General features: G+C 44.7%; 2 protein-coding genes across 6 annotated transcripts in view; one reads left to right on the top strand and one right to left on the bottom strand.

Annotated features, from left to right (window-relative positions):
• Smg6 (Smg6 nonsense mediated mRNA decay factor) overlaps positions 1 to 15,812 on the bottom strand; it is an 86,820-nt gene extending 71,008 nt beyond the window's left edge. Inside the window, exons 1-7 of one of the 3 annotated variants that reach the window (XM_089574285.1) lie at positions 15,672 to 15,812; positions 11,401 to 13,360; positions 9,030 to 9,152; positions 7,007 to 7,196; positions 5,809 to 6,077; positions 4,347 to 4,425; positions 3,373 to 3,483 (exon numbers count right to left, since the gene is read on the bottom strand). In XM_089574285.1, coding sequence (XP_089430411.1) covers positions 3,373 to 3,483; positions 4,347 to 4,425; positions 5,809 to 6,077; positions 7,007 to 7,196; positions 9,030 to 9,152; positions 11,401 to 13,360; positions 15,672 to 15,774 — 2,835 coding nt within the window. In that variant the 5' untranslated portion in view covers positions 15,775 to 15,812. Of the gene's footprint in view, positions 1 to 3,372; positions 3,484 to 4,346; positions 4,426 to 5,808; positions 6,078 to 7,006; positions 7,197 to 9,029; positions 9,153 to 11,388; positions 13,361 to 15,671 lie in introns of all 3 variants that reach the window. The other 2 variants (XM_089574284.1, XM_089574283.1) reach the window with 2 other exon arrangements.
• A 177-nt stretch (positions 15,813 to 15,989) lies between these two features.
• LOC149364347 (uncharacterized) lies at positions 15,990 to 22,975 on the top strand. Of its 3 annotated transcripts, none has more exons than XM_089574288.1 (6): positions 15,990 to 16,038; positions 16,515 to 16,596; positions 17,136 to 17,201; positions 17,751 to 17,873; positions 18,477 to 18,684; positions 21,053 to 22,975. In XM_089574288.1, the coding sequence occupies exons 1-6, from the start codon at positions 16,022 to 16,024 to the stop codon at positions 21,787 to 21,789; spliced, it is 1,233 nt and encodes a 410-aa protein (XP_089430414.1). In that variant the 5' UTR covers positions 15,990 to 16,021; the 3' UTR covers positions 21,790 to 22,975. The 3 variants fall into 3 exon arrangements, with proteins under 3 accessions (XP_089430414.1, XP_089430415.1, XP_089430413.1); XM_089574289.1 differs by having other exon boundaries at positions 16,032 to 16,091; XM_089574287.1 differs by lacking the exon at positions 15,990 to 16,038 and adding an exon at positions 16,117 to 16,256.
• The last annotated feature ends 670 nt before the right edge of the window (positions 22,976 to 23,645 follow it).

Below are 23,645 nucleotides of genomic sequence, written 5' to 3' on the forward strand. Positions count from 1 at the left end.
CTTTCGACGGGGGAGAAAAATGAGAAGGAAAAGGAGAAGGCAGGTCATTTTTTTTTTTTATCAAGACAACAACCATATTGCACGCACAGCAGAGCGCACATGTGCTGTTGGCACGCGCGTGCCCGCTCAAAAAAGCTGACTTTATAATACAAGCACTTCTACTTGGCCTCCATTTGAATATGCTTCCTTCCTCCGCTATATCCGAACTTTGCACAAGCTGTAATCGAATACTGCCAGGCAAACAGCGCTCACAAGCATTGCGGCGCGATCATCTTCACTGAGGTCGAGCCAGGACTTTTCTAGTCTACTACAGCAAATAAAACACGTTTAAAACTTTTTCTAGGGCGTTTCATCCGTTCCAAGATGTGTGTTTTCACATATAACCAGTATTTATCGCACAAAGTGCTGCACGCGCTACCGCTACCAGCGCTTTGCTCGAGCCGCAACGAGCAGACGCTCCGAACCCGACCGGAGTACAGTCTCAAACATGCGTCACTTCCGGCGGGCGGCAATGGCGCCCGTTTTCCCAGTTTCGGTACTGAAAACTCAGATTTTTGCGTGCCTTTTTCACCGTAACTGCTTGAAACTGGAGCGTAATGTTTTGTGGGTAGCATAATACGGGGGTGTACTATGAAAAAACAACCTTTTTACGGTTTGAAAAATTTCGGTCAAGTAGGCCAATAAGGGGGGACACTGGTCTTGAAAAGAAAATTTTATTAATTTAGTCATTGTTATGAAATTTTCAGGGCACATGTATTTTTGTGCACTGATTGTAGATATGTCATTTAATTTCATGTAAAATAATTCCTTGAGCACTTATGCACTTTTTATGCCAGTATTTTGTGGAGAGTTTTGAAGAAAATTTGCTGCAGGAAACTCGCCGAAATGTATGCCATTGGGTTCTCTTGACACCAAGGAATGCCATAAGGGGAAAATTATCATCCTGGCTCTCATAGAACTTGAGTTATAGGGTACTGAAGCTGACACTTCAGAAACAGGAATACACACTTTCCTTCTCATTTCTGGAGCGACAACTTCAAAACCCTGTAACTTAAGTTCTATGATTGGCAGGAAGACCATTTCGCCCTTATTGTATTCCTTGGTGTCAAGAGAACCCAATGGCATACATTTCAGCGAGTTTCCCGCAGCAATTTTTTTCAAAACTCTCTGCAAAATACTACCATAAAATGTGCATAAGTGCTCAAGGAATTGTTTTACATGAAATTATATGACGTTATATTAGAATCGGCACACAAAAATACATATTCCCTGAAGATTTCATAACTGTGACTTCATTAATAATTTTTTTTTTTTCGAGACCAGTGTCCCCCCTTAAATAAAATTGCATAATTTCAACAAATTATCATCCAAAGCAATTTCACTCGTTAAGGGCTGACTGCATATGTGACACACACACCAAAGCTGAGCAATGTGGTCACAAAGTGCAGCAAAGGAAGAAATAAGTAAATAAAGGAGAGCAGCTCCCAGCTTTAACCACAGTCACAGAAAATGCACAGCAGTATCTCAATGATATGAACCCCAGTGCGTCCCAAAAACTATTTGTACCATGCAAAATTCAATCAGACTTAACCTGGAACTATCATATTAACTTCATTCTAGCAGCTGCTAACCGTTCTCTTGGCCTTTTAAAACGTAACCTTCGACATGCTCTGGCACACGTGCGTAAACTTGCTTATATTACACTAATTCGACCTAAAATTGAGTACGCTTCCGCCATATGGGACCCAGATCAAGCCTACATCAAAGATAACATAGAAGCCCTGCAAAACCGTGCTGCTCGTTTCATTTATTCCGACTACTCACGTTTTACTAGCGTCACGGCGTTAAAAGCTCGTGCTGGTCTTGACAGCCTTTCCCATCGTCGTAAACTCTCCCGATTAACTCTTTTTCACAAAATTTACCATCATCCTTTGCTTCACGACGATTTCTTTCACTTACCCACAGCAGTGTTTCCACGCCGTGACCATCCTTTCAAGATCAAACGCATCACATGTCACACTTCAAGTTTTGCCAAATCATTCATACTTAAAACCATTATTGATTGGAACCGGCTGCCTTCCACAATCGCAACTGAAACTAACGCGACATCATTTCATGAACTTTTAAAAAATCAAAGCGATGTGTAGTTTTCTTCTAGTTCTGTTCTGTTCACCGTAATGTGTTTGAGTTTCGCTTTTCGTTCTGTTTATTCCGATGTTTTTTTGTTTTTTTGCGTCTTGTTGTTCCGCCACATTTCGATTGTTGCTAACTACCAGTTATTGCTCTTTTCTTGCTTCTTTTTTGCCCTGTTACTGATGTTAAATGTTTTTATGTATACAATTTGTAATTTTTACCACCCCCTATGTAATACCCTCGTGAAAGAGGGCCTTTAGGGGTATCTTGAAATAAATAAATAAATAAATTTGTATCAACCAAAGCAAACAAAATCTGCATGCAGGAACACAGGGACTGCATTTATACAGATCTGTTTGTGGGTGATGGGCTTTAGTAGAACATGTTGTCGGGCTAGTTGGTGTATTTGTTCCGACATGGTAAAGTTGTGTGGGAAAAACACACACACAAGGCAGGGTATGGGACGAGCACAAACAAGCGTAAGGGTTACACTCGTCCCGTACCCTGTCCTATGTGTGTGCGTGTGTCTGTGTTTCTTTTGCACATCTTTACCATGCCAGTGACAGACTGATTTACAGCTATGCAGCGCCTCTCACCACTTACGGTGTGTACTGCACAACTCACTGTTGGCGTCGTCGATATGTAGGGCACATGGCATCGCTCACTGCTCACTATTCGTACTGCATGACTGCAGACTGCACGTTGGCGATATGCAGGCAACGCTTAGTGCTCGAGGGTGCGGTCATGTGTAGCTCACGTCTTTGTATCGCCCGCAGTGGCGTGGGAGAACAGTTTGGAATACACAACACATTTTACACTGTACACAGTGCACTCCAGCCAGAGAATTTTACAAACTCGCACCATCCCAAAATTTGTATGAATTGCGATCGCATCATCAAGATTCTACTGTAATTTATTTAATCATATATTTGGAGCAATGGCCGACTCATTCAGAAAAATAAATGAACTAGTTTTTAACCCATCACCATAGTTAATAATGGCTCCAACAATTGGCACTTTGATGGAAACGAACCATTCGCGAACAAGATGAAAAACAGTGTGCAGAAACAGGACAAGGAAAAAGCGACACATACACAACTCTTCCTCGTCCTGCTTCTTGGCGTTTGTTTTCACCATGTTCTCTAATCAACAATTTGCCCAACTATTATGGAGTAAATCATAAGCAGATGTGACGGTCTGGCAAAAAACGAGTTTTGCGGTTTGACTTGAAGGCCGCACCTTTTTCCTGGCATCATCGAAGAGGGCAAGCAGGCTTTCCCTTGCCGTCAGGAAAGGATTGCTCGCCGCAAGGCTCCGCATGTAGTAATAAACAGCGTCAAGCTTCCGCCTCTACATGGAACAAACAACAAAAGAGCACAAATAAAAAAACAATTCTCAGTGAATATCTCCAAATGCACTACAAGTTAACTATGCCAGCCGATTACCCAGAGGCAGAAAATTTCACTGGTCCACACAAAACAGGCGCTGAATCAATACTAACTACACACCCTATACATACATACATACTGTAAAGCCATTTGCTTCTGTAAGCCCTGCATTACCCCCAAATTAAAAATGCGGAGTAAATGATTTTGAAAAATGGCAGATCAGTCAAAAGTTCATTTTTCTAGCTCTACAGCTTGAAGGTCTCACAATATATGTGCAACTCGAAAGCTGCAGCACCAACTTCTGTTATCTCTCTAAAACATGGCATGGGCTACTACATAACTGGCTCATCAGGAAGTGACAACATGCCAAGCAGTTTAGAGTGGCCATCCAATTCACTTCGACATCTCACTGTTTTCTGCCTGCTGTGTGAAGGAATCAATCTACGACTGCAATGCCTTCTTGCTCTCTTTTGTGGACTTGAACACAACGTTGAAATGCTCACTGAGTGACTGAAGACTACCTACAGCATCTCAACATCTTATGGAAAAAGTACTCCTAACAATGAGCCTTTAAAGCCATGGTCACATACAAATATTTTTTCCAGTGAAAAATTATTTTAACAATCTTTTATACTGATCACCTGCACAAGAAAAACTGGATTTGAGGTAAGTAAAAACGAAAAAAAAAAGCCTCACTGGCTGTTTTCACTCAATCTTAACACAGAACTAAGAACTGCTAAAGGAACAATGTGCCTCTTCAAGGAGAAAAATGGGTGCCGTTACCACGGAAAACAAAACGCACTGTAAACACGACAATACACTCACCGCATAAAGCGCAAGAATGGCAAGCTGGTTATACGGACGGCCATTCTTGGGGGCTATCTGCTGAGCCTTCAGGTACCAGCTGTAAAGAGAAAAAAGACGATTGTAAGAGGCACAAAAAATGTTTCAGCCTGTAGTTCACAAACAAACCAGAGATATGAATTCCCCAAAGCCAAGGAGCATACCGAAGGCCAGTTCCAATAACTGTCACATGTACTGTATAAACGCATGAAAGGGCCGCACCTATGTATGGGCCGCACCTCGTTTTCCCGAAGGAAATGTTAAAAAAAAATCCGTGTAAGGGTCGCACCCGAACTTTCCATTACCCAGGCGGGAATAGCCTTCTAAATGCACGCGCCGTGGCCTCCGCAATCGGCTCCGGCTGCGAACAACAGTGCACTCAATCGCGGAGGCCAAGCATGCGCACAAGAGCTCCCAAAAACCGTCCATGGATGGCGCCCGAGGCCACAGTCATCATCATCATCATTTTTTTCTTCTCTGCTGTGACTTCCCGCTATCCACATCAGCATCAGTATCTGAAGCTCCAGCCTTTTGTGGCGTGTTAGCGCGTTCGCTGTAGTTGTGGTGGTTGTGGCTTTTGCGTGCTGCCGTCGAGTAATGTAGTTTTAGCCCGATGAGCTAACAGCTTAACCAGCTTAACAGCTGACCTCAACAGCTACACGGTTGGGAATTAGCTCTCGAACACGGCAAGCGTGCGGCGGACAGGGAATTCAACGTGGCCGAGAAGTGCAAACCAAAAGAGAAGCACAAGCTTCAAAAAGCGCGCTTTCCGAGGCAAGCTGTGCTAGTTTCCCGAACTGGAAGAAGAGCTGCTCTGCTATGTGATGGGAGTGCGGAACAATGGCTACGCTTGACAGCGGACATGCTGCGCAGCCTCTTTTGGGATGAGCGTGCACCAGAGCACAGCACCAGCTCAGAGTCGAAATACTATGCGAGTGACGAATGAACGCACAATAAATGCCGCTTATTCCCTGATTGGTGTGTTTTTACTTAAAAAATTTTTTTCTTTCGTACATCGCGTGTATGGGCCGCATCCCGAAAATTAGCCCCCGAATCTGGAAAAAAAAGTGCGACCCTTACATGCGTTTATACTGTATATTTCTCATTTGTGAAAAATTGAAGACCACCTATGAGAGCATTAACTTATTACGAGTGTTAGCATCACCTGCAAGTTGTGCGAAATATCCAAATGACACTTACTGCAAAATGCACTTTCTTGGTCCGTCCCTTTTGCTTTTCAGTGCCTGCATTATGCTCAAGTTCACAATGAACTCTGTCTGTGTTATACAAGTCTCCCTCCCCTATTACGTAATGCTCAATGGACCTTTTAAACTATGTGAATGATAACAGTGATGATTATCAACAATTCTGCCTTGCGTACACCCTTCTCCCTCAACGATGGCCACACACACTGAACCAGTGTTGGAAAAAGAACACTACTTGCCTGCGTGCCTTGCCATAGTTGGTGGTACCCATGGCCTGCTCCCGGTACCGGGCCAGGTCCCCAAGGCAAATGTAGATCTTCTGCACCGAGATGAGTACCATCCTGACCGAGTCTGGGAGGGATCGGCCGCCAGCGGTACCTGTCCCACCCGACGAGGGAGAGGACCCCGTCCCCAGCGAGCCACACAGTTCGGGCTCAAGGAACTGGTTCAGGCTGAAGCCATACGTCTCCTGGAACTTGTCCAGGAGGTTCTCGTAGAAGATGGTGCCCTACGGAAGGAGAAAACGCACTGCAGCCGCGCTAGCACCGAATGGCAGGAACGTCTAAAGTTCGATGATGCCAACCACTGCACCTCTAAAAGCATAAAATCGTGCAAAAAAATCTCACCAGGCACCAGCTGCAATTCTAGTATACTAAGTACTGAGCTCCAGCAGACAGCATGGTAGCAAGCGTCAGTTCGCGATTTCACAGGTAACACCGGAATCCAGGAGCCGTCACCAACAGCACAGGCTTGCAACTAATAATTTCAACTGTTGGCTACTGAGTACACTTTTATTTCAGCGCTCCACTCTAGCTTGAACTCTCTACGGCATACTACTGAGCCCTTGATTATAGCACGTCTTCCCTTCATCTTTCATACCATGTCTGCCAAAAACCCCTGAAACCCTACAACAGAGGCCACCATTTGCTCATCTCAGAGGTTCCCGTTCGGCTTAGTACTGCTGATGTGCTGGATGGTAAAGGGGACCATCTTGTGCAGTGCATGCAATATTCTTGATGCCTGACCAATGAAGCATCACCAAAATGCACTTTGCTCAACTTCTCTTTTGACAATGCACCCATGTACACCCCTCATCAAAAGTATACAGCCCAAGGGGTTTGCTTGTGAGGCCTGCAGCCTGCCTGCTTATAAATCCTCGCCGACTGTAATCTCTCAAAAGAGGAACGGCTTTGTGCCCCAATTTTCCTAAGCCTTGGACCGTTAGATGTGCTACGGAGCCCTGCTAAACAGCTTAGAAGCAAACCCCTTGGACTACACTTTTGACAGGGGCTGTATGTGCTTATCTGCCCTCTTTAAAACAAAAAGGAAAACGAAACTCTGCAAACAAACTGAAACATAGGAAAAGGGCATCAAGAGTATTCCAAGGACTGCCTTGTAAGATTCTGTAAAACCTGCCAAAGCAAAGTTCCTCCCCACCTCATCAACCAAGTTGAGAAGCTGCATCTTGGCTTCTTCTTGAAAGTCTGGACACTCGTCCATGACACGGCGGAACGTCTCAATGCCCTGGTAGAAGGCGGACTTCCACAGAGAGTTCTCCACGTTCCGCTCAGCGCAGTACCTCGGGTCGGCCAGGATCACATTTTCGTACCGGAGCTGGAGCTTCCACCTGTGGCAGTGTATCACACAAAGCAGCTTTCAGTTTCTGTGGCCTAACCTAGACCACCGGGCGCAACCAACACACAAACGCCTCCAAGTGCCTTCCAAGCTTGAAATGCTGAAGAATGGTCTTCTGCAAGACTGGAGAAAACAGGCCTCTTAAAACTGCTGCAAACTTTGGAACAACACTACAGCACTGCCCACCTCCTGGCTACCAAAACCTTGCTAAAAGAAAAGTGGTGAGTAGCAGCGTTCCTGAAAAGCAGTCGTGGGAACTCAGAATGTCTGACAGCTTTGGAACAGAGCAGCACAAGTGCAGTGGCTCAAAGAGACTACAACGCAGGCCCCTGAAAAATTCATTTCTTCAGGGTGTCAGCTAAGGTGAGCCTAAGACAACCATCTGCACACTTTTCTGGCATCATGAAAAAATCTGTTAAGTGAGACGGTTACAACTGAAATAACCACTTTGTTTTTAAAACTACAGCAGTGCACTCAGCAGTGCTCCTTCACAATGCATTTTCACTGCCTCTTGACCTGTCACTTAATACTAGTTTTTCTGCAATGATTGCAACATGCGGCTATTTTCACGGTATGCCAATTAGCCAATGACGTAATTATAACTTCCCTTTATGGAAGAAAAACATTAAAAAATATCTGACAAAAAATTATTACCGACGCATGGCTACAAGCTGCAGAGCATAATGATACAGTACCATAACTACTGTCTCTTGCCTTTGGTCGGAATTTATTTACGATTTAATGGTCCAAATTTTGGGCATCCTGCTATAATCTAATGGAAGGTCCATTGCAAAGTAGCTTTGCATGCACTGGGAGCCAACACACTACCTTCCCAAATTCACAGGATAGCAGGACTTAGGCTTTGAGAAAAAGCTCTGCTCGAAGCAGCCTTGACATAATTTCACTGATTCTGGATGATATCGAAGATATCACACCTGAAGGACTGATTACCAATGCCAGAAGCATGGTCAGTCAAAGAAAAATACCTGCAGGTTTGGATGCCATTTTCTAAATATTTATCTATACGTATATCATTAATGCATTTCTTTCCATTCCAAACATCTTCAAATCTACTGAAAGCATAGCTTAGTGGTACCATAAAGGTTACTTTTCTAGTAACCATGTCAAAATCACAGACAGTTTATTTCAGTGCAGTAGACACACGCAGCCAACTGTAAACTCCAATTTAAAAGAGTAATTACCAATTGCATGAATAATTGATCTCTACATTAAAATACACTCCACCTTAGAGCACTCCCATAAATACACTGGATCGACTTGTAAACTAAGGAGCTTAGTGACCAAAAAACAACCATGTCCAACCACTGGATGTCAGGATCTGAGCTCTTTTTTTTGCACATTAAACTTGCCCCTACTTTCAACGGTAGCCATTTTCACCGCAAGGAACATAGTTAAATAAACGTCTCTTTAAAGCCCCCTTTAAAGCTTCGCTAAATGTCCTGAAGCACAGGCCATCATAGCAAAGTGTCCTCACTGCTCTTTTCCAACGCCCCCTCAGCAAGTGCAGCAGGGGGGGGGGGCTTTTACCCTGCTATACTAGGAGTTGCCCAGGATTGCATCTCCATGAGCGGACGAAAGCGATGAAAAAGCAAGATGAACGATGCACAGGCAACAGGAACAGTTATGTGGCACCAACAAGCCTAATTCAATACCTCAAACCTCGGAAAGCACATCATTTGCGCTACCTGGTAGCTAGCTCAAGTGCCTGCAAGTGGGAGGTATTCACAGTGACTGATTCTTGCTCCATGACCGATTCTTAAGTAGCAAGAGGAAGATGTGTCACATATCTCTGCAGGAGGCTTACCTGCAGTGTCCCATTGCTTTTGTGTCAATGTTCTGGATCCCCTTGGAAAGATACGTGGCGAGCTCTCGCTCCAAAAGAGCTGCATCATGCAGGTTCTTCTCCACGAGTGGCTTTACCCGGCTGCTGCACAGGTTTGAAAAGAAAAACGGTGAAGTTTTGCAGCTGAGATTCTCAACACATTGAAGTTGCAACCAGTTACAGATATGAGAATGAGGCCTGCTACCGTGCTCCAGAGTGTGCAGTTTTATTGGCAGTACCAATCGAAATGCCATCTCATAGTCAGCGTTACTGCTTGGGGCAGGGCTGAAACATGAAATGTGGCATCCTGCTTTTACCACCTGACAAAGTCGAGACAACAGAGCCAGCATGCTAGGTCATTTGATGAAGGCTCACTGAATATGCCTCTAAAACTGGAGTCAAAACCGAAGCCTTTCAACAAAAAAGTGGTGCGAGTCCTTTCGGAGACATGATCAGTGAATTTTGGACACCTCCTTTCCCTAAACATGGTCTCCAACTTAATCAAATAAATGACCAACTTTTAAAACAACAAAAAACAAAAAGGACGCATTCACAAGCAACACCGACGGATTGTGATGTTTGTGACAACTGACTGTGACAGGGGTGAGGGTTTCTTGGCACATGTTGGAGGCTGTTGAGGTTCCTTGAGACAAAAAGGTTTGAAAACCCACGTGCTGGACATTAGCATACATGAATCACCGCGCTTTATTTGCCTACAACTGCTAAATAATTTATAATTGAATTTCTTCTCTCATGCTGTTTGGGTTTCGGTTTCATCAACCAAACAATGGCTGTGACACGTAGTTGACCTTTAGGTCACGTGAGGCACCAAAAAAAGTGCGTAAACACTAATAAACAGTTTGAATTCACTGCAACACTTAAAACCAGCCTGCTTCAATAGCTGGGGTGACAACAAATGACACGTCAGTCGATGACAGAGAACAGTCGCCGGTGGCACCCTCATGCAAAAAAGAAGCACGTTCTAAAAATCTCTGCGCTTACCGAATTCGCGAGTTTCTGACTGCGTGGCCGAGTTTACGGAGCCCTCTCGTTCACTGTAACCGAGTTACACCACCACGGTCGTTCGTTGTATCTGAGATGTAGTTCCATTGCCCTAATGCATATTTTGACAGTAGCACTGTCCTCATTCGTGACAAGCGAGCATTCGTTATCGAATGTATCCATGTAGACCCCTTCGTTGTAACCCGATTTTACCTGATTCTTGAATCCTGAACACATTTCTCGGAAATCGGGTTAAGCCCGATTTCTTCTCAAAAATGCCCCTTCCAGAGTACACACAACGAAATGGGAATGAGGGGGTCGTCGATATATGTATAGGTATATGAAAGGGCATAGAGAACAATACGTTTTCCTGAACAAAGCTGAAGACAACGTGCGGAAGTTAGTGGATCTCTTCTCTGTTTTAGCCTGAACATCAGCCTTGCTCTTCAAGTGCTCAGCGTGCCTCTCTGAATCTTGTATGCAGCGGTGCCTTCAGATTTCTTTTCACCCCGTTCAACTCGCTCAACAATTTCCACTTTCATAAAAGAGGGGAGGTTCTGCCGTTTCGTGGCTAACATTGCGTGCACACAGAGACAATGAAAACCATGCAAAATTGCCGATGGCAGCATGATGTACTGCACGTGCGAACTACATGACAATGTAGACACAACTGGTGCAGTGCCCTAAAAACACATATTCTGGATGGCTGTGTGCAGCATGCCTGCCGCCTACAGGCCTACATCATGGAAAATCCACATCGTCATTGGTCTGCGCGCTACACAGCACCTTCACACTAATAGTACCAGAAAGTCCTTGCGGAAAAATTAACCTCTGAAGGTGCGCTGAGGGAAAGCAAGCTTCATGAGTAGACAGGGGTTGCCCAAAGTTCAATAGGACCTCTGGGGAAGCTGACCCCAGGAGATGTGTTGCGGGAAAGACAGCTTCTTGATTCGCCCACTGTTGCTTGAAGTTTGATCTAACGGATGTGACGGTTAATTTTTGTATGACACAGCCATACATTTTCCTAAACATTGACGCTGTAGCTTTACAGTGCACAGAAATTGTTTGGAGTTCAATATAATCAGGTTCGACTGTAATGCTGAATTCAGAGATAAGTGCGTAATTTTTTTTTCTTTACATATAGCAGCACCATAAAAGTCCTAGCCTTCAGGTACTGGTTACCAAACAAGAGAGAATGATGGCCACAACACCCACACGCCCCATTAACAAGGTACACAATATAAATGTTCACCGTACCTTTTTATACCGCAACAAGAAGCAATTAAAACAGCTGGCCATGCAAAACAACTGCAGCACCAAGAAAAACCAAACTGCTGACCTTCGGCCGTACCCGTCTGGTGAAGGTGAAATCAGCTGGTCCCCATGAAACACTGGCGACAGCCCGTGAGCAAGCAGCTGGCCCGAAAATGGTCCTGCAGGCATAGCAGCTGGATATGGTGGCGTCACTACTGGAGATGACACCATGGGGGGTGACACCACGGGCGGCGATGCCTCAAACTGGCATGTGAAGCTGGACTGCGGTGTTATCGGCACTGCTGTTCTGCTGTACACGGTGTCCACTGGAACATGAGGTTGCGGCTTCACAGCAATCAGAGGCTTATCTTGGCCCGCGCTGCATGGGGGAGCAGAGACAGCACTCCTCTCTTCACAGTGCTCAGAGGAAACACAAGGAGAGCCACCAAGGCTCATGTCGTATGGGATCCGGATGAGTCCACCTTTGGCCGCCGACGATGATGCCACAACATTCTCGGAAGATGCAGGTCTATTACGCTTCTGGAAGCGGGGAGGGAGCTGGGACTCATGTGTCTTTGGCGGAGAGGTTTTCTGGGCGGAAGTGGCTTCGTTCTTGCGATTCTTCCGACGCACCTCCATCTGCGTCGAGTGCCAGCTGGGTGAGTCGCCGCTGGGCCCACTCCTAGGGTTGTCAGCCTTTTGACTGAGCGTGCGCTGCTGTCGCTGCTTTTCTTCTTCTTCTACAACAGCCGCACTCCAATCCTTGACAAAAGGAGTAGGCAGCAGGCCATTCTGAGTGCGTGCTGCCAATCCACTGTCCCTTTCCTCTTCAGAGAGAGACCCACGACGATGCCTGTTGACGAACCGGCGCGTGAAGCGACAGGGCTCTGGGGAAGAGCTCTGGTAGCTGTCATTCCTTTCTCGTTTTGGTGCAGTGCTGTTTTTCCCCACGTCCTCCGGGCCGCATGTCCCTGGACGCACAGAAGATTCTACTATGAGCTCTCCAGTCCAGTCTTCCTCTGGGGTTGCATTGCCATCCGAGTGATGTCCACCTGTTGAAAGCCCATTCATAGCCGGGCTTGCTGGCTTTTGTTCTTCCCTCGGCTTACTTCTCCTCTTTTTCATTTTCTTTTTCATACCTCTTCGACGCACATCCTGTTCAATTTCATCTGCATCATCAGAGCCACTCTGTCTTGTTGCACTCTCCGAGAAGCTGCTCCTTAGATGCGGTGACGATGTTCGCCTTGGCCGGCCTGCAGTCCTGGCAGGTGCTCCTTGTTGTGGCCTCTCGAGGTTTGTCTGGCGCTCGCCGCAGTTCCAGTTCTCTTGGCCCCGAGTCTCCGAAAAGGGGCCACTCCTCCTGCCACTGCCCCTACCCCGTCTACCACCTCTGGAAAAAGACCTGTCAGACTTCATTTCACTGTCCTTCAGTGCAGTGAACGTGCTGCCGTCCCCACCGGGACCACAAGGTTCATGGAATATGACTTGCTGCTTCAAAGCTGGCCTATTCATCTCAGGAGACTTCACCGTCTCCCCGGAGTGCTCCGTGCAATTTTCGGGGGCTTTCATTTCTACGGGCTTTGGATGTCTCTCCTGGCATCCTGGTTCAGGGGGAGGCTGTGCTTTCTTTGCATTGCTTTCGAAGTTCTTATCTGCCACTTCAGTAGCCACGGACTTCTCGCTTTCGGTGGGAAAGGGCTTGGCCGAAGACGGAGGACCCCTAGAATCCACCACAACTGTTTCACGTCGCCCTTCAAATGGAGGAGGCGGACGCTCTGATGATGGCTTGACGTGTCGTGGCATGTAAACAGGCTGGTCAGGACGCTTGGCACGGCTGCCTGCCCACTTCCCGTTGGCACCGTCTTTCAGGGAGAGGTCCTTGAGGGCCGGCACAGGATCCTGCTGGCCCTTGGTGTCGGCAACCACTGGGGAAGTGTCGGCTTTGCAGCTTCCGTTGTTCTTCTGGGGAAGCCCCATGCCTGGTCGGTAGATGGCCATCTCGGGCTTTGACCTTCTGCCTTCACGTTTGCCATTGCTATCCCTCTCGGGGGCAGCATCTGCATGACATAATCACGAGTTATGATAAGGAATGCAACAATGACTAAACCTCATGGGCTTAGAGGGATGGTGAAGGGGGATATCAATGGAACAGACAGCGATGCAACACTGATGAACTGCTCTTCTGGAAAGTTGCCAGTATTTTTTTTTCTGCACTAAAAAAGTGACTACATGGCTGAAAAAATCGAAAAGGAAGCTCTCAATTTCCTCCCAATTTTACAATCTCCTGATACACAGGTGTCGTTGCATCATTTTTATTAAGTATGTGCAACCAGAAATTCTGCTTTTGTGTTCCTTTGAGATATTACAAAAAGCCAGTCTTAAATGGTTTATGGTTTATATGGTTTTATGGTTTATATGGTTTTAAGTCCCAAAGACGACTGAGGCTATGAGGGACGCCGCAGGGAAGGGCTCCGGAAATTTCAACCACCTGGGGTTCCTTAACGTGCACTGATATCACACAGAACACGGGCCCCTAGACTTTCACCTCCATCGAAATTCGATCACCGCAGCCGGGATCAAACCTGCGTCCTTTGGGTCAGCAGCTGAGCTCCATAACCACTGAGCCTGTCTTAAATGTTTCAGCATTCAAAGCACATTACACATCGAACCACATGTGAAGAAGAGTGATTCCTGCAGTTGCAACAAAGAGCTGAGCCCCACAATTCAGAAGGTTCAGAAGAAAAGGTCCAGCATGAGTCTAACCATAACAAAAACAAGGGTGATATCTTAACTTTACAAATGGTACTAATCAGTTCAGCCTGCACCAATGGGATGCAATGCAGTAAGAACAGGCCCAAAACAATGCGGAGAATATCTCAGAGCCCCTAAACAACCATGAGAACACCCTATATAGACCAAAAATTCATGTTGCATAACAAGAAATGCCGTGGATTACCAGTGGTTTTGCATGATCACTTATAGGTTTTAACAAAAGACAAAGGAACTTTGCCATCCCTTAGTACACAGTAAGTAAGGCACTTAACATGAAAGCACAAGTTAAATTAAAATTATCTCGTTTTCCAGAAAACAATCCCAAGCATTATTTGCTTTGAAAGAAGACATAGTCTTACCATGCATTTATCAAAACGATGTTAACTATCTTGTATTTGTGTGTTTCAGTGCATTCTTTTCTGCACTTTCCCACCTTGCAGTACATTGAATAAATGGTGTTAATCATGGTGCCTATTTGAAATCTGCACTTTTATAATGAATATTTCACCACTTATTTTGCAGGTGGCTTTCACAGTAGCCTCAGGCGGAATGGGTGCACTTACTCATCGACTTGCACGTTTTTTGCAGCTTACCTCGGACACAAAACAGAAAAGACTTCTGCATAACGACATTTTGAGGCTCAATCATCAGCAGCAAAGTGGAATCGACTTGTGCGTCTGTATTCGCATATATAAGCTGCACAAGAAAATTTGAGGAACGGTTTATAAAATGTATACGCACAAGCCTTATATGAATTCGTTATATGAACCGGATGAAGTCGCACTTCGCTCTGTACAGTTGACGGTTCATATCAGCCTATGCCTTCTGCCGGACAACAGCCTTTCCCGTATCTCTCCCATTCACATTCATGGCGAGATGTTCAGAAAACACAGGAAGCGTAAGTTTAACGCGTAAAGTACGTTGCAACTGCAGCCTCACGCTGATAATAGCAGGCTGTTGAACTGCCAACAAAGGAAAGGCTTCGTGGCACAAAATTTGCATGTTCCACTGCACCCAGGGTATCGATCACAATATACAGGAAGCTCCTGTTGTAAGGCCACGAAAAAGTAATCAGAGAAGAACGTCAAGATGAATAAGCGTCACGACCGAACGCGAGTTGCAGATCACCATCACAGATCACCATGTCGACAAAGGGAAAAACGCCTCGCGACCATACACACACGCATGCGTTAAATTCAATGCTACTGCAAAAGCTCCCTAAATATGACGTCCATGAAAGCAAAAGCGTAAAACACGCAAGTGATAAAGCTTGAACGCGCGACGCAATTTAAAAGGTAGTTGCACGCCGCGGCAAGTTCAACGCACGGAGTTGTACGCCGAGATCGAAATGAAATTCGCTTCCTCAAGAGCGCGTACCGCACGAAAGAGGTTCGCTGCCTCAGTGCACATTAACGGGCGTGTTTTAAACAAAGCATTACTTTTGGCTAGGGCGCAAGCGATGGCAAGGTACAGGACGATTTTGTTTACTGCGTATCCAAGACGCGCAGTGTTTACTAACAAAACTCAGATAGAGATGACGCGCTAACACTGCGCTCGAAGAAGTACAAATTATCGCTTGCTCGGCATTCTCCATACCTGCACGACTATGTTCCATGGCTTGTCGTTTGGAAGCACAGCTTCGGTCCATGTGCGACACCTTTTGTGTGTGTCGAGGTGTTCTAGACGTTTTATCCGCCATTACTCTAGTCAAAGCAAGCTGGGAGAGAGAGAGAGTCAAAGGAGATTTCCGACGCCTGGTGTTGGTTCTCCTATTTGACACATAAAAAGTACAAAGAAGAACACATTTTTAATAATTTAAATAATTACATGCAGCAAGTTGTTTTTATTATACTGCTACTTTTTGATTATTCTGAAAGTGCTATAGTGTTTAGATTTTTTTTGCTGCTCTTTTTTTTTGTTGTTGTGAAGAGACGCAAAAAAACAACATGGCTGCTCCCAAGAAGTACGTTGCTTTTTCGTTAGCCGCAACTAGCTGCAACTATCAGAAACTAGAAGGTCTCGAACTCCTCGTTCACTTTAACTCAGCGTATCGAGCACATGGGTACCTAAAATAAAGTTGTTGTTTTTTTCCGAGAGACGTGAAATGGCAGCGCAAAGCTTGACGCATGTTCAACCCACGGTTCACGTCTCCGGTACTTGGGTCTCTCTCCGATCCACTTCGTACGAGTTTAGTTTTACGCTGTCTGTTGGTGCTGTGCTTTGAATGAGTGTTTGCCTACAATGCATGTCAAGTGGCTCAACGAGCAAAGCCCTGCTGAACTTGCCTTTCCTTTCGATTTGTGTAAACTAAGCGGTGTTTGAGAATGTTCGCTGTAATCCGAGTTTTTGTTGTAACCGGATATTTGCTGACATCTAAGTGCAATGTGAAAATTTGATGTGCACGATAAAGCCGACAAATATTAACACATCTTTCTCCAGGTATGGGCTTATCTTGCCGAAGAAAAGCAACAAGCCCGCGCTTTCCTCAAGCTGTGTTTTCGGGGAGGACAGTGACGATGAGGTTAGTGACGCATATCTGTGTTGGGCACCAAATTGGAGGGAAGCTGACTACGACTGCTTTGTTCTGTTTCCCAGACATGCCCAGGAAAGAGGCGCTGTGGTAATTGTAATGTGGCTATTAACTGTATAGTAGAGGCTACTTTCTTTTTTGCCTGCCATTTAGTTGTAAAGGCCCCGCCGCGGTGGCTCCGTGGTTACGGCGCTCGGCTGCTGACCCGAAAGACGCGGGTTCGATCCCGGCCGCGGCAGCCGAATTTAGATGGAGGCGAAATTCTAGAGGCCCGTGTACTGTGCGATGTCAGTGCACGTTACAGAACCCCAGGTGGTCGAAATTTCCGGAGGCCTCCACTGCGGCGTCCCTCATAGCCTGAGTCGCTTTGGGACGTTAAAACCCAATAAACCAAACCATTTAGTTGTAAAGGTGCTCTATTTCCTGTACTACTTCTGCTGGCTCAAAAGTTGAGAGTCTACTGGGTTACAATAAGTTGATTGAAATGTTGCTTGTGCACGTATGCCTCAACTGCCTTATTCCTTTTGCAGCATGACAAAGCAAACATCGAGCGATCGATGCGGAAAGAGTCAATGCGGAACCTCAAGAAAATTCAGGTATCCAGCTGGTTTTGCGCATTTAATGCGAAATTGGACCATGTAGCAAACTGCTGTTTTCCCTGTATTGCAACTATTCACTGTCTTGTTGTCGAACTATAACGTTTCTACGAGCTTACAAGCATCTGTGATTCTGACAAGTGCCCAAAACATCAAATTGCACTTTATGATTGAGCTTGAGTAGTCTTGGGCAGAGTAGGAGATGTGTTGTTGGTTTGCGTGCTGTAGTGAATACGAGATCTGGTGCCACTGGTAAATGTTATGAGCCTGCATACCGATATTGATGACCTTGAGTGTTCGAATGCTGTTGTTTGGTGCACTCCATAAATTTAAGTGCGCTGCTAGATTTGTTGCCTGTGCTTTGTTGATGTGGCCATTCCCCATCATTTTTTTTAGCTGTCGCGGTTCTCAAAATTGCTGAGACTAAGGAGAAATGTGCTAAGCAATGTTGGCATCGTTTCCTATCTGGTCCAAATTTCAAAAAAAAAAAAAGTATAGCTTTGATGCCAATTTTGTGCATTTTTGTACTGCTTGTTCTTCAATCTGCAGACACAGCTTGTGCTCCAGAAAGCGATGGCGGAAGATCCATCAGTGTTTGAATATGATGAAGTTTATGATGATTTGAAGAAAACCAAGGAAGATAAGAAGCAAGAAGTCTCAAAGGACAGGAAGGTGTGTACATTAAAGGCCATTTTTCAAGTTGTTTTGTTTCCCTTCATTATTGCTTGGCTCACTTTTTTCCTAGTGTCCTAATGTATGTTCCTAGCATCGTGCATTCTTTTTGATGGAGAATGTGTCTTGTTCTGCAGTACAGTACTGATGGAGGAACTGGGCAAGGGGGTGGTTGTGAACAAAGGTGGAGTAACCATCTCATTCATGGTAGACACCTGTACTGGGTTGTGAAAAAAAAAAGAGATGAAGGAAGGAGTGGGAAAGAGTCATAGTGGTAAAGGGTTCTGGATTAATTTCAGCCAATGGGGGTTCTTTAGCGTGTACACTGGCCTTTTGCATTTCACCTCCATCAGAATTTGGTTGTTGTCTCCAGGGTTCCATGCCGTACCCTTGGGCTCAGCAGCTGAACGTAGTGGCCATTTAGCCTTCACAATCAGTCTTGCCACATGAAATCAGCTCAAAAATGCATGACATAACTTTTCTTCTTTTCGTTCTACGTCTAGTATTTTTGATGAAGGACGTGTTCTGTGCTGCAATACTTGCAGAGGAACCAGTGTGGCAGCCACATGACCATTTTTTTTCCTCTGGTTTCTCTGCGTACAGCCGCGGTACATCGAGCAGCTGCTCAAGTCCGCTGAGAACCGCAAGCGCGAGAGTGACCGCCGGATGCAGCGTAAAATCCAGAAGGAGCGAGAGACTGAAGGTGAGGCCTTCGAAGACAAGGAGGCATACGTCACGTCAGCGTACAAGCGCAAGATGCTGGAGTTGCAAGAGGAAGAAGAGCGTGAAATGCGGCGGGACCAGATAGACCGTGAGTCTCTTGTCTGCTGCCCAACCATTTTAAGTGTCAGATGTGTAGACGCATCGGATCTGCATAGCGTTTCGTGCGACGAAATTCAGGCAAACGAAAGATACTGTTTCGCTCCTAAGCTTATTATTATTATTATTTAGAAATACTGCAGACTCCTTCTGGAGTCCAAGCAGGAGTGGGAAACCATGATTAATACCAAAAATACATGAATAATACCAAAAAAACACATTAATAATACCAGAAATACAAAATGAAGTCAAAGAAAAAAGTCATACATTCAAACTTTTCAAAGCAGCAATGAATTCCACTTCGTCAGGAGAATCGACAACATTCTGAGGCAGCTTATTCCAGTCGGACACAGTCGTAGGAAAATAGGAATATTTAAATGAATCGATGCAAGCCTGGTATTCTTTTAAGATTTTCCCGTGGTTAAACCGTGTGTTAGCTCGAGGTGCAGGGGTAAGGTAGAGAGTCTTGTTTATTTTTGTCTTATTATTGTACAGGAGGTACAAGAACTTAAGCCTGTATTCTGTGCGTCTGGATTTGAGGGTCTGAAGATCCAAGAGATTAATCATCCGTGTTACGCTATCTGTTCGTTCGTAACGGTTGCAAATAAAACGGACGGCCATTCTCTGTACCTTTTCCAACTTATCTATATTTGTTTTGGTGTAGGGGTCCCATATGCATGACGCATACTCCAAAATGTTTACTTATGTAAGAGTTTCTTTTTCGGAGCCTGGGCAAAGTGCAGCTTTTAGATGAGCCAGGCTTGGGGCCGCCTGTTAAAAACCATGTTCTGCACCATAACTGCTACCTATAATGTTGTTACAACTGAGGGCCCATTAGGTAGACGCTCGTTCACTAATGCTCATCACTGTCACATGACGAGCAGATGTCATTTGTGTCCTTCTAAAGAATATTGTCCTCAGTGCGATCCATTGTGATCGATATTCTGGACACCTTGAAGTTATTCACAATGGTGTCAGCTGACACCAAGCTCTCTTTAGCAACATTATAGCTCTCAGCGGATAGCTAAAATTGGACGTCATTGGTGCATATCGGTACAGTCTGACAAATAAATTTCATGAGCTAGTACACAGTTTTTCTAAAATTTTCGAGCATCTAAGTGGGTGGGTGATGTATAAGGGCAGGTTACCTAGCTGCATGTGCCCGGGACTCTCAGGGTTGCATTGGAGAAAGCTACAGGGAGCAGTGACGAAATAGAGTCTTGTGGAGTGGAAGTTCGACCCTGTTACTTGCCAGAATGAAAGAGGAGTACAGTTGCAGGACCCCTTTTTAGAAGTATAGCAGTGGCATCGAACATAATGCAGTTGAGCTTCTCACCCTGGCTCCAAGTCTCACCAAGCTATCTGCTGTATAGCAATTGTTGTCCTACATTGATGCAACAACCTATGTTTTCTCGCTCTCGTATATTTCAACTTTACAAGTGGCATGTTAAAGTGCTCAGTTGTGAAATTCTGCCTCGGGATTGAGGATAAAGAAAGGAGTTGTGAGGTGCATAAGAGAAAACTGCTGCCAGACAATGCTATAAAAAAGTGTTAGTCATATGTAATTAATTACACTATAACCACTGCTTATAATACCTCTGTCACACAGGCATTTCGAAGGCCCTCAAACTGATAGTCTATCGACTCAAATGGTACTGAGCGCTGCTACATGGGCAGTTTCTGTGGCTATCTAGTCATCGGAGCAGCACGGAACTCAGCCGAGATTTCAAGGGCCTTTGAGCATTGCCCAAGGTTTCTAGCACTGCTTCGAGCGGTGCCAACACACACTTAGTGCACGATACGTTCACAGTACAGAAGCATGAACAAACATTTTTTTCTCAAACTTTAATGCAAGCAGTAAAATACTAGTCTGCACAATAATTTAAAAATCATATTGGTCTGATTTAAAGCACATTAATTTTATACTTTTATTGCAGAAGACTGAAATGTCAGTGGATGGCCAGCTGTATCAGTGTTGCCAGAGTGTTAAAAAAACCTCCACAGCAAATTGTACAATAAGGCAATGTCTTTCAAGACATCGCAACTGGCCATTAATAATAACTAAAAACCTCCTGTGCCTTCAAAAAAGTATATTTCAGAAGTTATTTTAAATTTATAAAAATATTTGCAACACAACTCCTTCGAGTTCAATAGTAATTGAGAATCTCGAAGGCTATAGACTCTATAGCCATTGAAACTGCCTGTGTGACAGGGGTATTAGTGTAGCATTATCTTATGGCTGCTTAAAGATTGTTGAGGTGTTAGACTTTTTATGTTTACATAGGCAAGACGTTTACCATATTAGGCACTGACAACTCAGAGAAGAGATTTTTTTTTTTTTTTTTTTGCAAATCACGCAGAAATGATGGACGTCACACGACAAAAGGACCTGAGCGGGTTCTATCGCCATTTGCTGAAGCAAGAGGTTGGAGAGGAAAGGATTCCACTGAACACTGACAAGCCTATGGACATGCCAGAGGACAAAGAGCCTCAGCCTTCTTCCAGCAGCTTCAAGGAGCCTGCTAAATCTCAGCATCGTTCGCAGGAAACTTGTACAGGATCATCGCCAGCCTCATCTGATCAGCACGACAGAGACAGCACAGACAGTGATCACAGTGTGCCACAAAGTTCTACCAAAAACTCTGGTCGCAAAAATGCATCAAGGCAAGACAGAAAGAGTTACAGAACGAGAAAAGCTAGTGAGCCTTCTGAAGACGAGGCCACACAAGTTGCTGAACCTTCAACAAGTGAGAACGTAGACAGGGATCTTGATGCCGACAGTGACTTTGAAGTGGACTCTGAAGACTCCTCCAGTGAAGAAGAAAGTCGTCAGGCCAGGAAAGAGGAGAGAAAAGTGTCTAAGGGGACTAAAGAGGAAGACGGTAGCAAACCAGTTAAGGAAGAAGAGATGGAAACAAGCGACACTGATGAAAAGCATCCGGCAGAGCAGCCTCCTGCAAGAGTCATTCAGAAAGACTGGAAGCTCCTTTTCCAGAAGAGGACAGTCGGGGAAAAGCTCGAAGCGGCAATAGCACGCTACTTTGAGCGCAAAGCAGAAATGGATGCCTACAGGTCAGCGCATGGCAGCGTTCAGTAGGAGAAATTTTGTGTCAGTTTCCAGTTCATGCTCTGCCAGTGCGCGTCCAAGTGCTTTCCTGCAGTGCAGTCGCATCTAACAAGCAGCAATGCTGTGGTGAGAAGTGGCAGAACTTCTGAAGCACCTGCATGTGCATATGTACGTTGGTGACAGTGTGCCACCTTAAATAAATGTACAGTTGGCCATACAAGTTTTCACAACATGAAAGCAGTGCAGAGTTGTAGTGCGGAAACACTGCTTGTGATTGAGGGGTCCATTTCACCTTTGTTGGTCATGTGCAACACTCGTCTCATTTCTAAACTGTGCCTGGGGCTACAAGAAAACTCTTCTTTTTCTTCGTAACATTTTTTGAGCATGTGTACACTGTGAAGTTATTGTTTGGTGTAAAGTTTTGAAAGCATCTGAACTTAGAAATTGAATATCCTATTTACTCACGTAATTTTCACACTTTTTTTCTTTAAATTAAGGCTTCAAAAAGGGGGTGCACAAATTATGCAGAGATTTCGCGAACATGTTCTAAAAACTCTACAAAGGTCGTAACGCACAATGTATACCATATATTGCTGCTTACAGTATGTCGAACCCCCAACTCACACCCCTCGCTGACCGAAAAAAAAAGTTGACTCCGAGCCCCGTCCCAGTGATTTGTGAGGGATGAAAGCATGCAAAAAAAAAAATGTGCATCTGCCAACTGCACCGCGAATGGTGATGTGAAAAAATTTTTTGAATATGCAACTGCAGGACAAGGTTTGCTCCATTATTGATGGCAGCCATGATATTGCCATTCTAATCTAATGGCTTGACCACATTAAAACTATTAGGGCAGAATAATGTCACGATAACAAGACCCGACACCAGTGTGTCCTAACACTGCACTAATGTCTACCAGCCTGTTTTCAGAATGTTAAGGACGTTTCATTTTAAAGTACTTTATTTCAGTTCAAAACTTTAAAGTGCCTACGCAGCTTGGAATGATGTTTGGGAATAGAGGACAATGAAAGACAAAAATCTTAAACTGCCACTGTCCTTGTAAACACTGAATGTTTTCAACTGCATTGCAAGGAGACGAGTGTCTCTGCATACTCCTTGCAAACATAATGCAAAAATGCAAGTCACAAGGTGCACAATCTATTCAGCAGAGTTGCTTCTCCTGTCTATTTTGCTTCATTAAAACTTCTTTCTGGCAGAGTTGGTACATCCTGACTAGAAATTTTGCTCCATGATCAGAACTTTCAATGTTACAGCCTTATTATGATAACTTTCGCTTGCACGAGCAAGTTTTCATGCTGTAAAGGCACTAATGACATTTTTTAGCACAACTTCCTTGAGTACCGCATCACAGTTCTCAAGAAAAACTACTATGTCCAAGGTTGGCGCAAAACAGTTTATTTCATTTAGTATGTAAAAACAGTACACTCAAGTCGGAAAAGTGTGCATGTAGTAAAACTGCTGGTATGCACAAAGATATGTTGGTGATTAGCAGCATTATTTTGTTTTTCTTTACATTCTGTGCAAGAACGCCAAGAGAAAAATGGGTGTTTGAGCACTACTTTTGAAAGCCTTGGATGGAAGTTGAACTACCAAAGTACAGCCCTGAAATGGAGAATGCATGGAAAAAAGAAGCTCATTTCACAAGAATGTCCGAGAAAGCTGCACTAAAATGCAGTAAAGGCTCTAGGAGATCTTAGTAAAGCAATGAGCTGTTTCTTTTTTACCTACTTGGTTTGTTTCACAAGGAGTCCCTTCTTTCGTTTGTCTATGTATACAGCTACCTTTTGTCACGACTGTATCGCAGTTTTGAAGAAAAGTGATATAGATGTTAGGAGTAACTACACAGCTTCAAGTTTGTATTTGAC

This window comes from Amblyomma mixtum, chromosome 2, assembly GCF_055824585.1.
Source record: "Amblyomma mixtum isolate Tamu chromosome 2, ASM5582458v1, whole genome shotgun sequence".
Lineage (NCBI taxonomy): Eukaryota > Metazoa > Arthropoda > Arachnida > Ixodida > Ixodidae > Amblyomma > Amblyomma mixtum.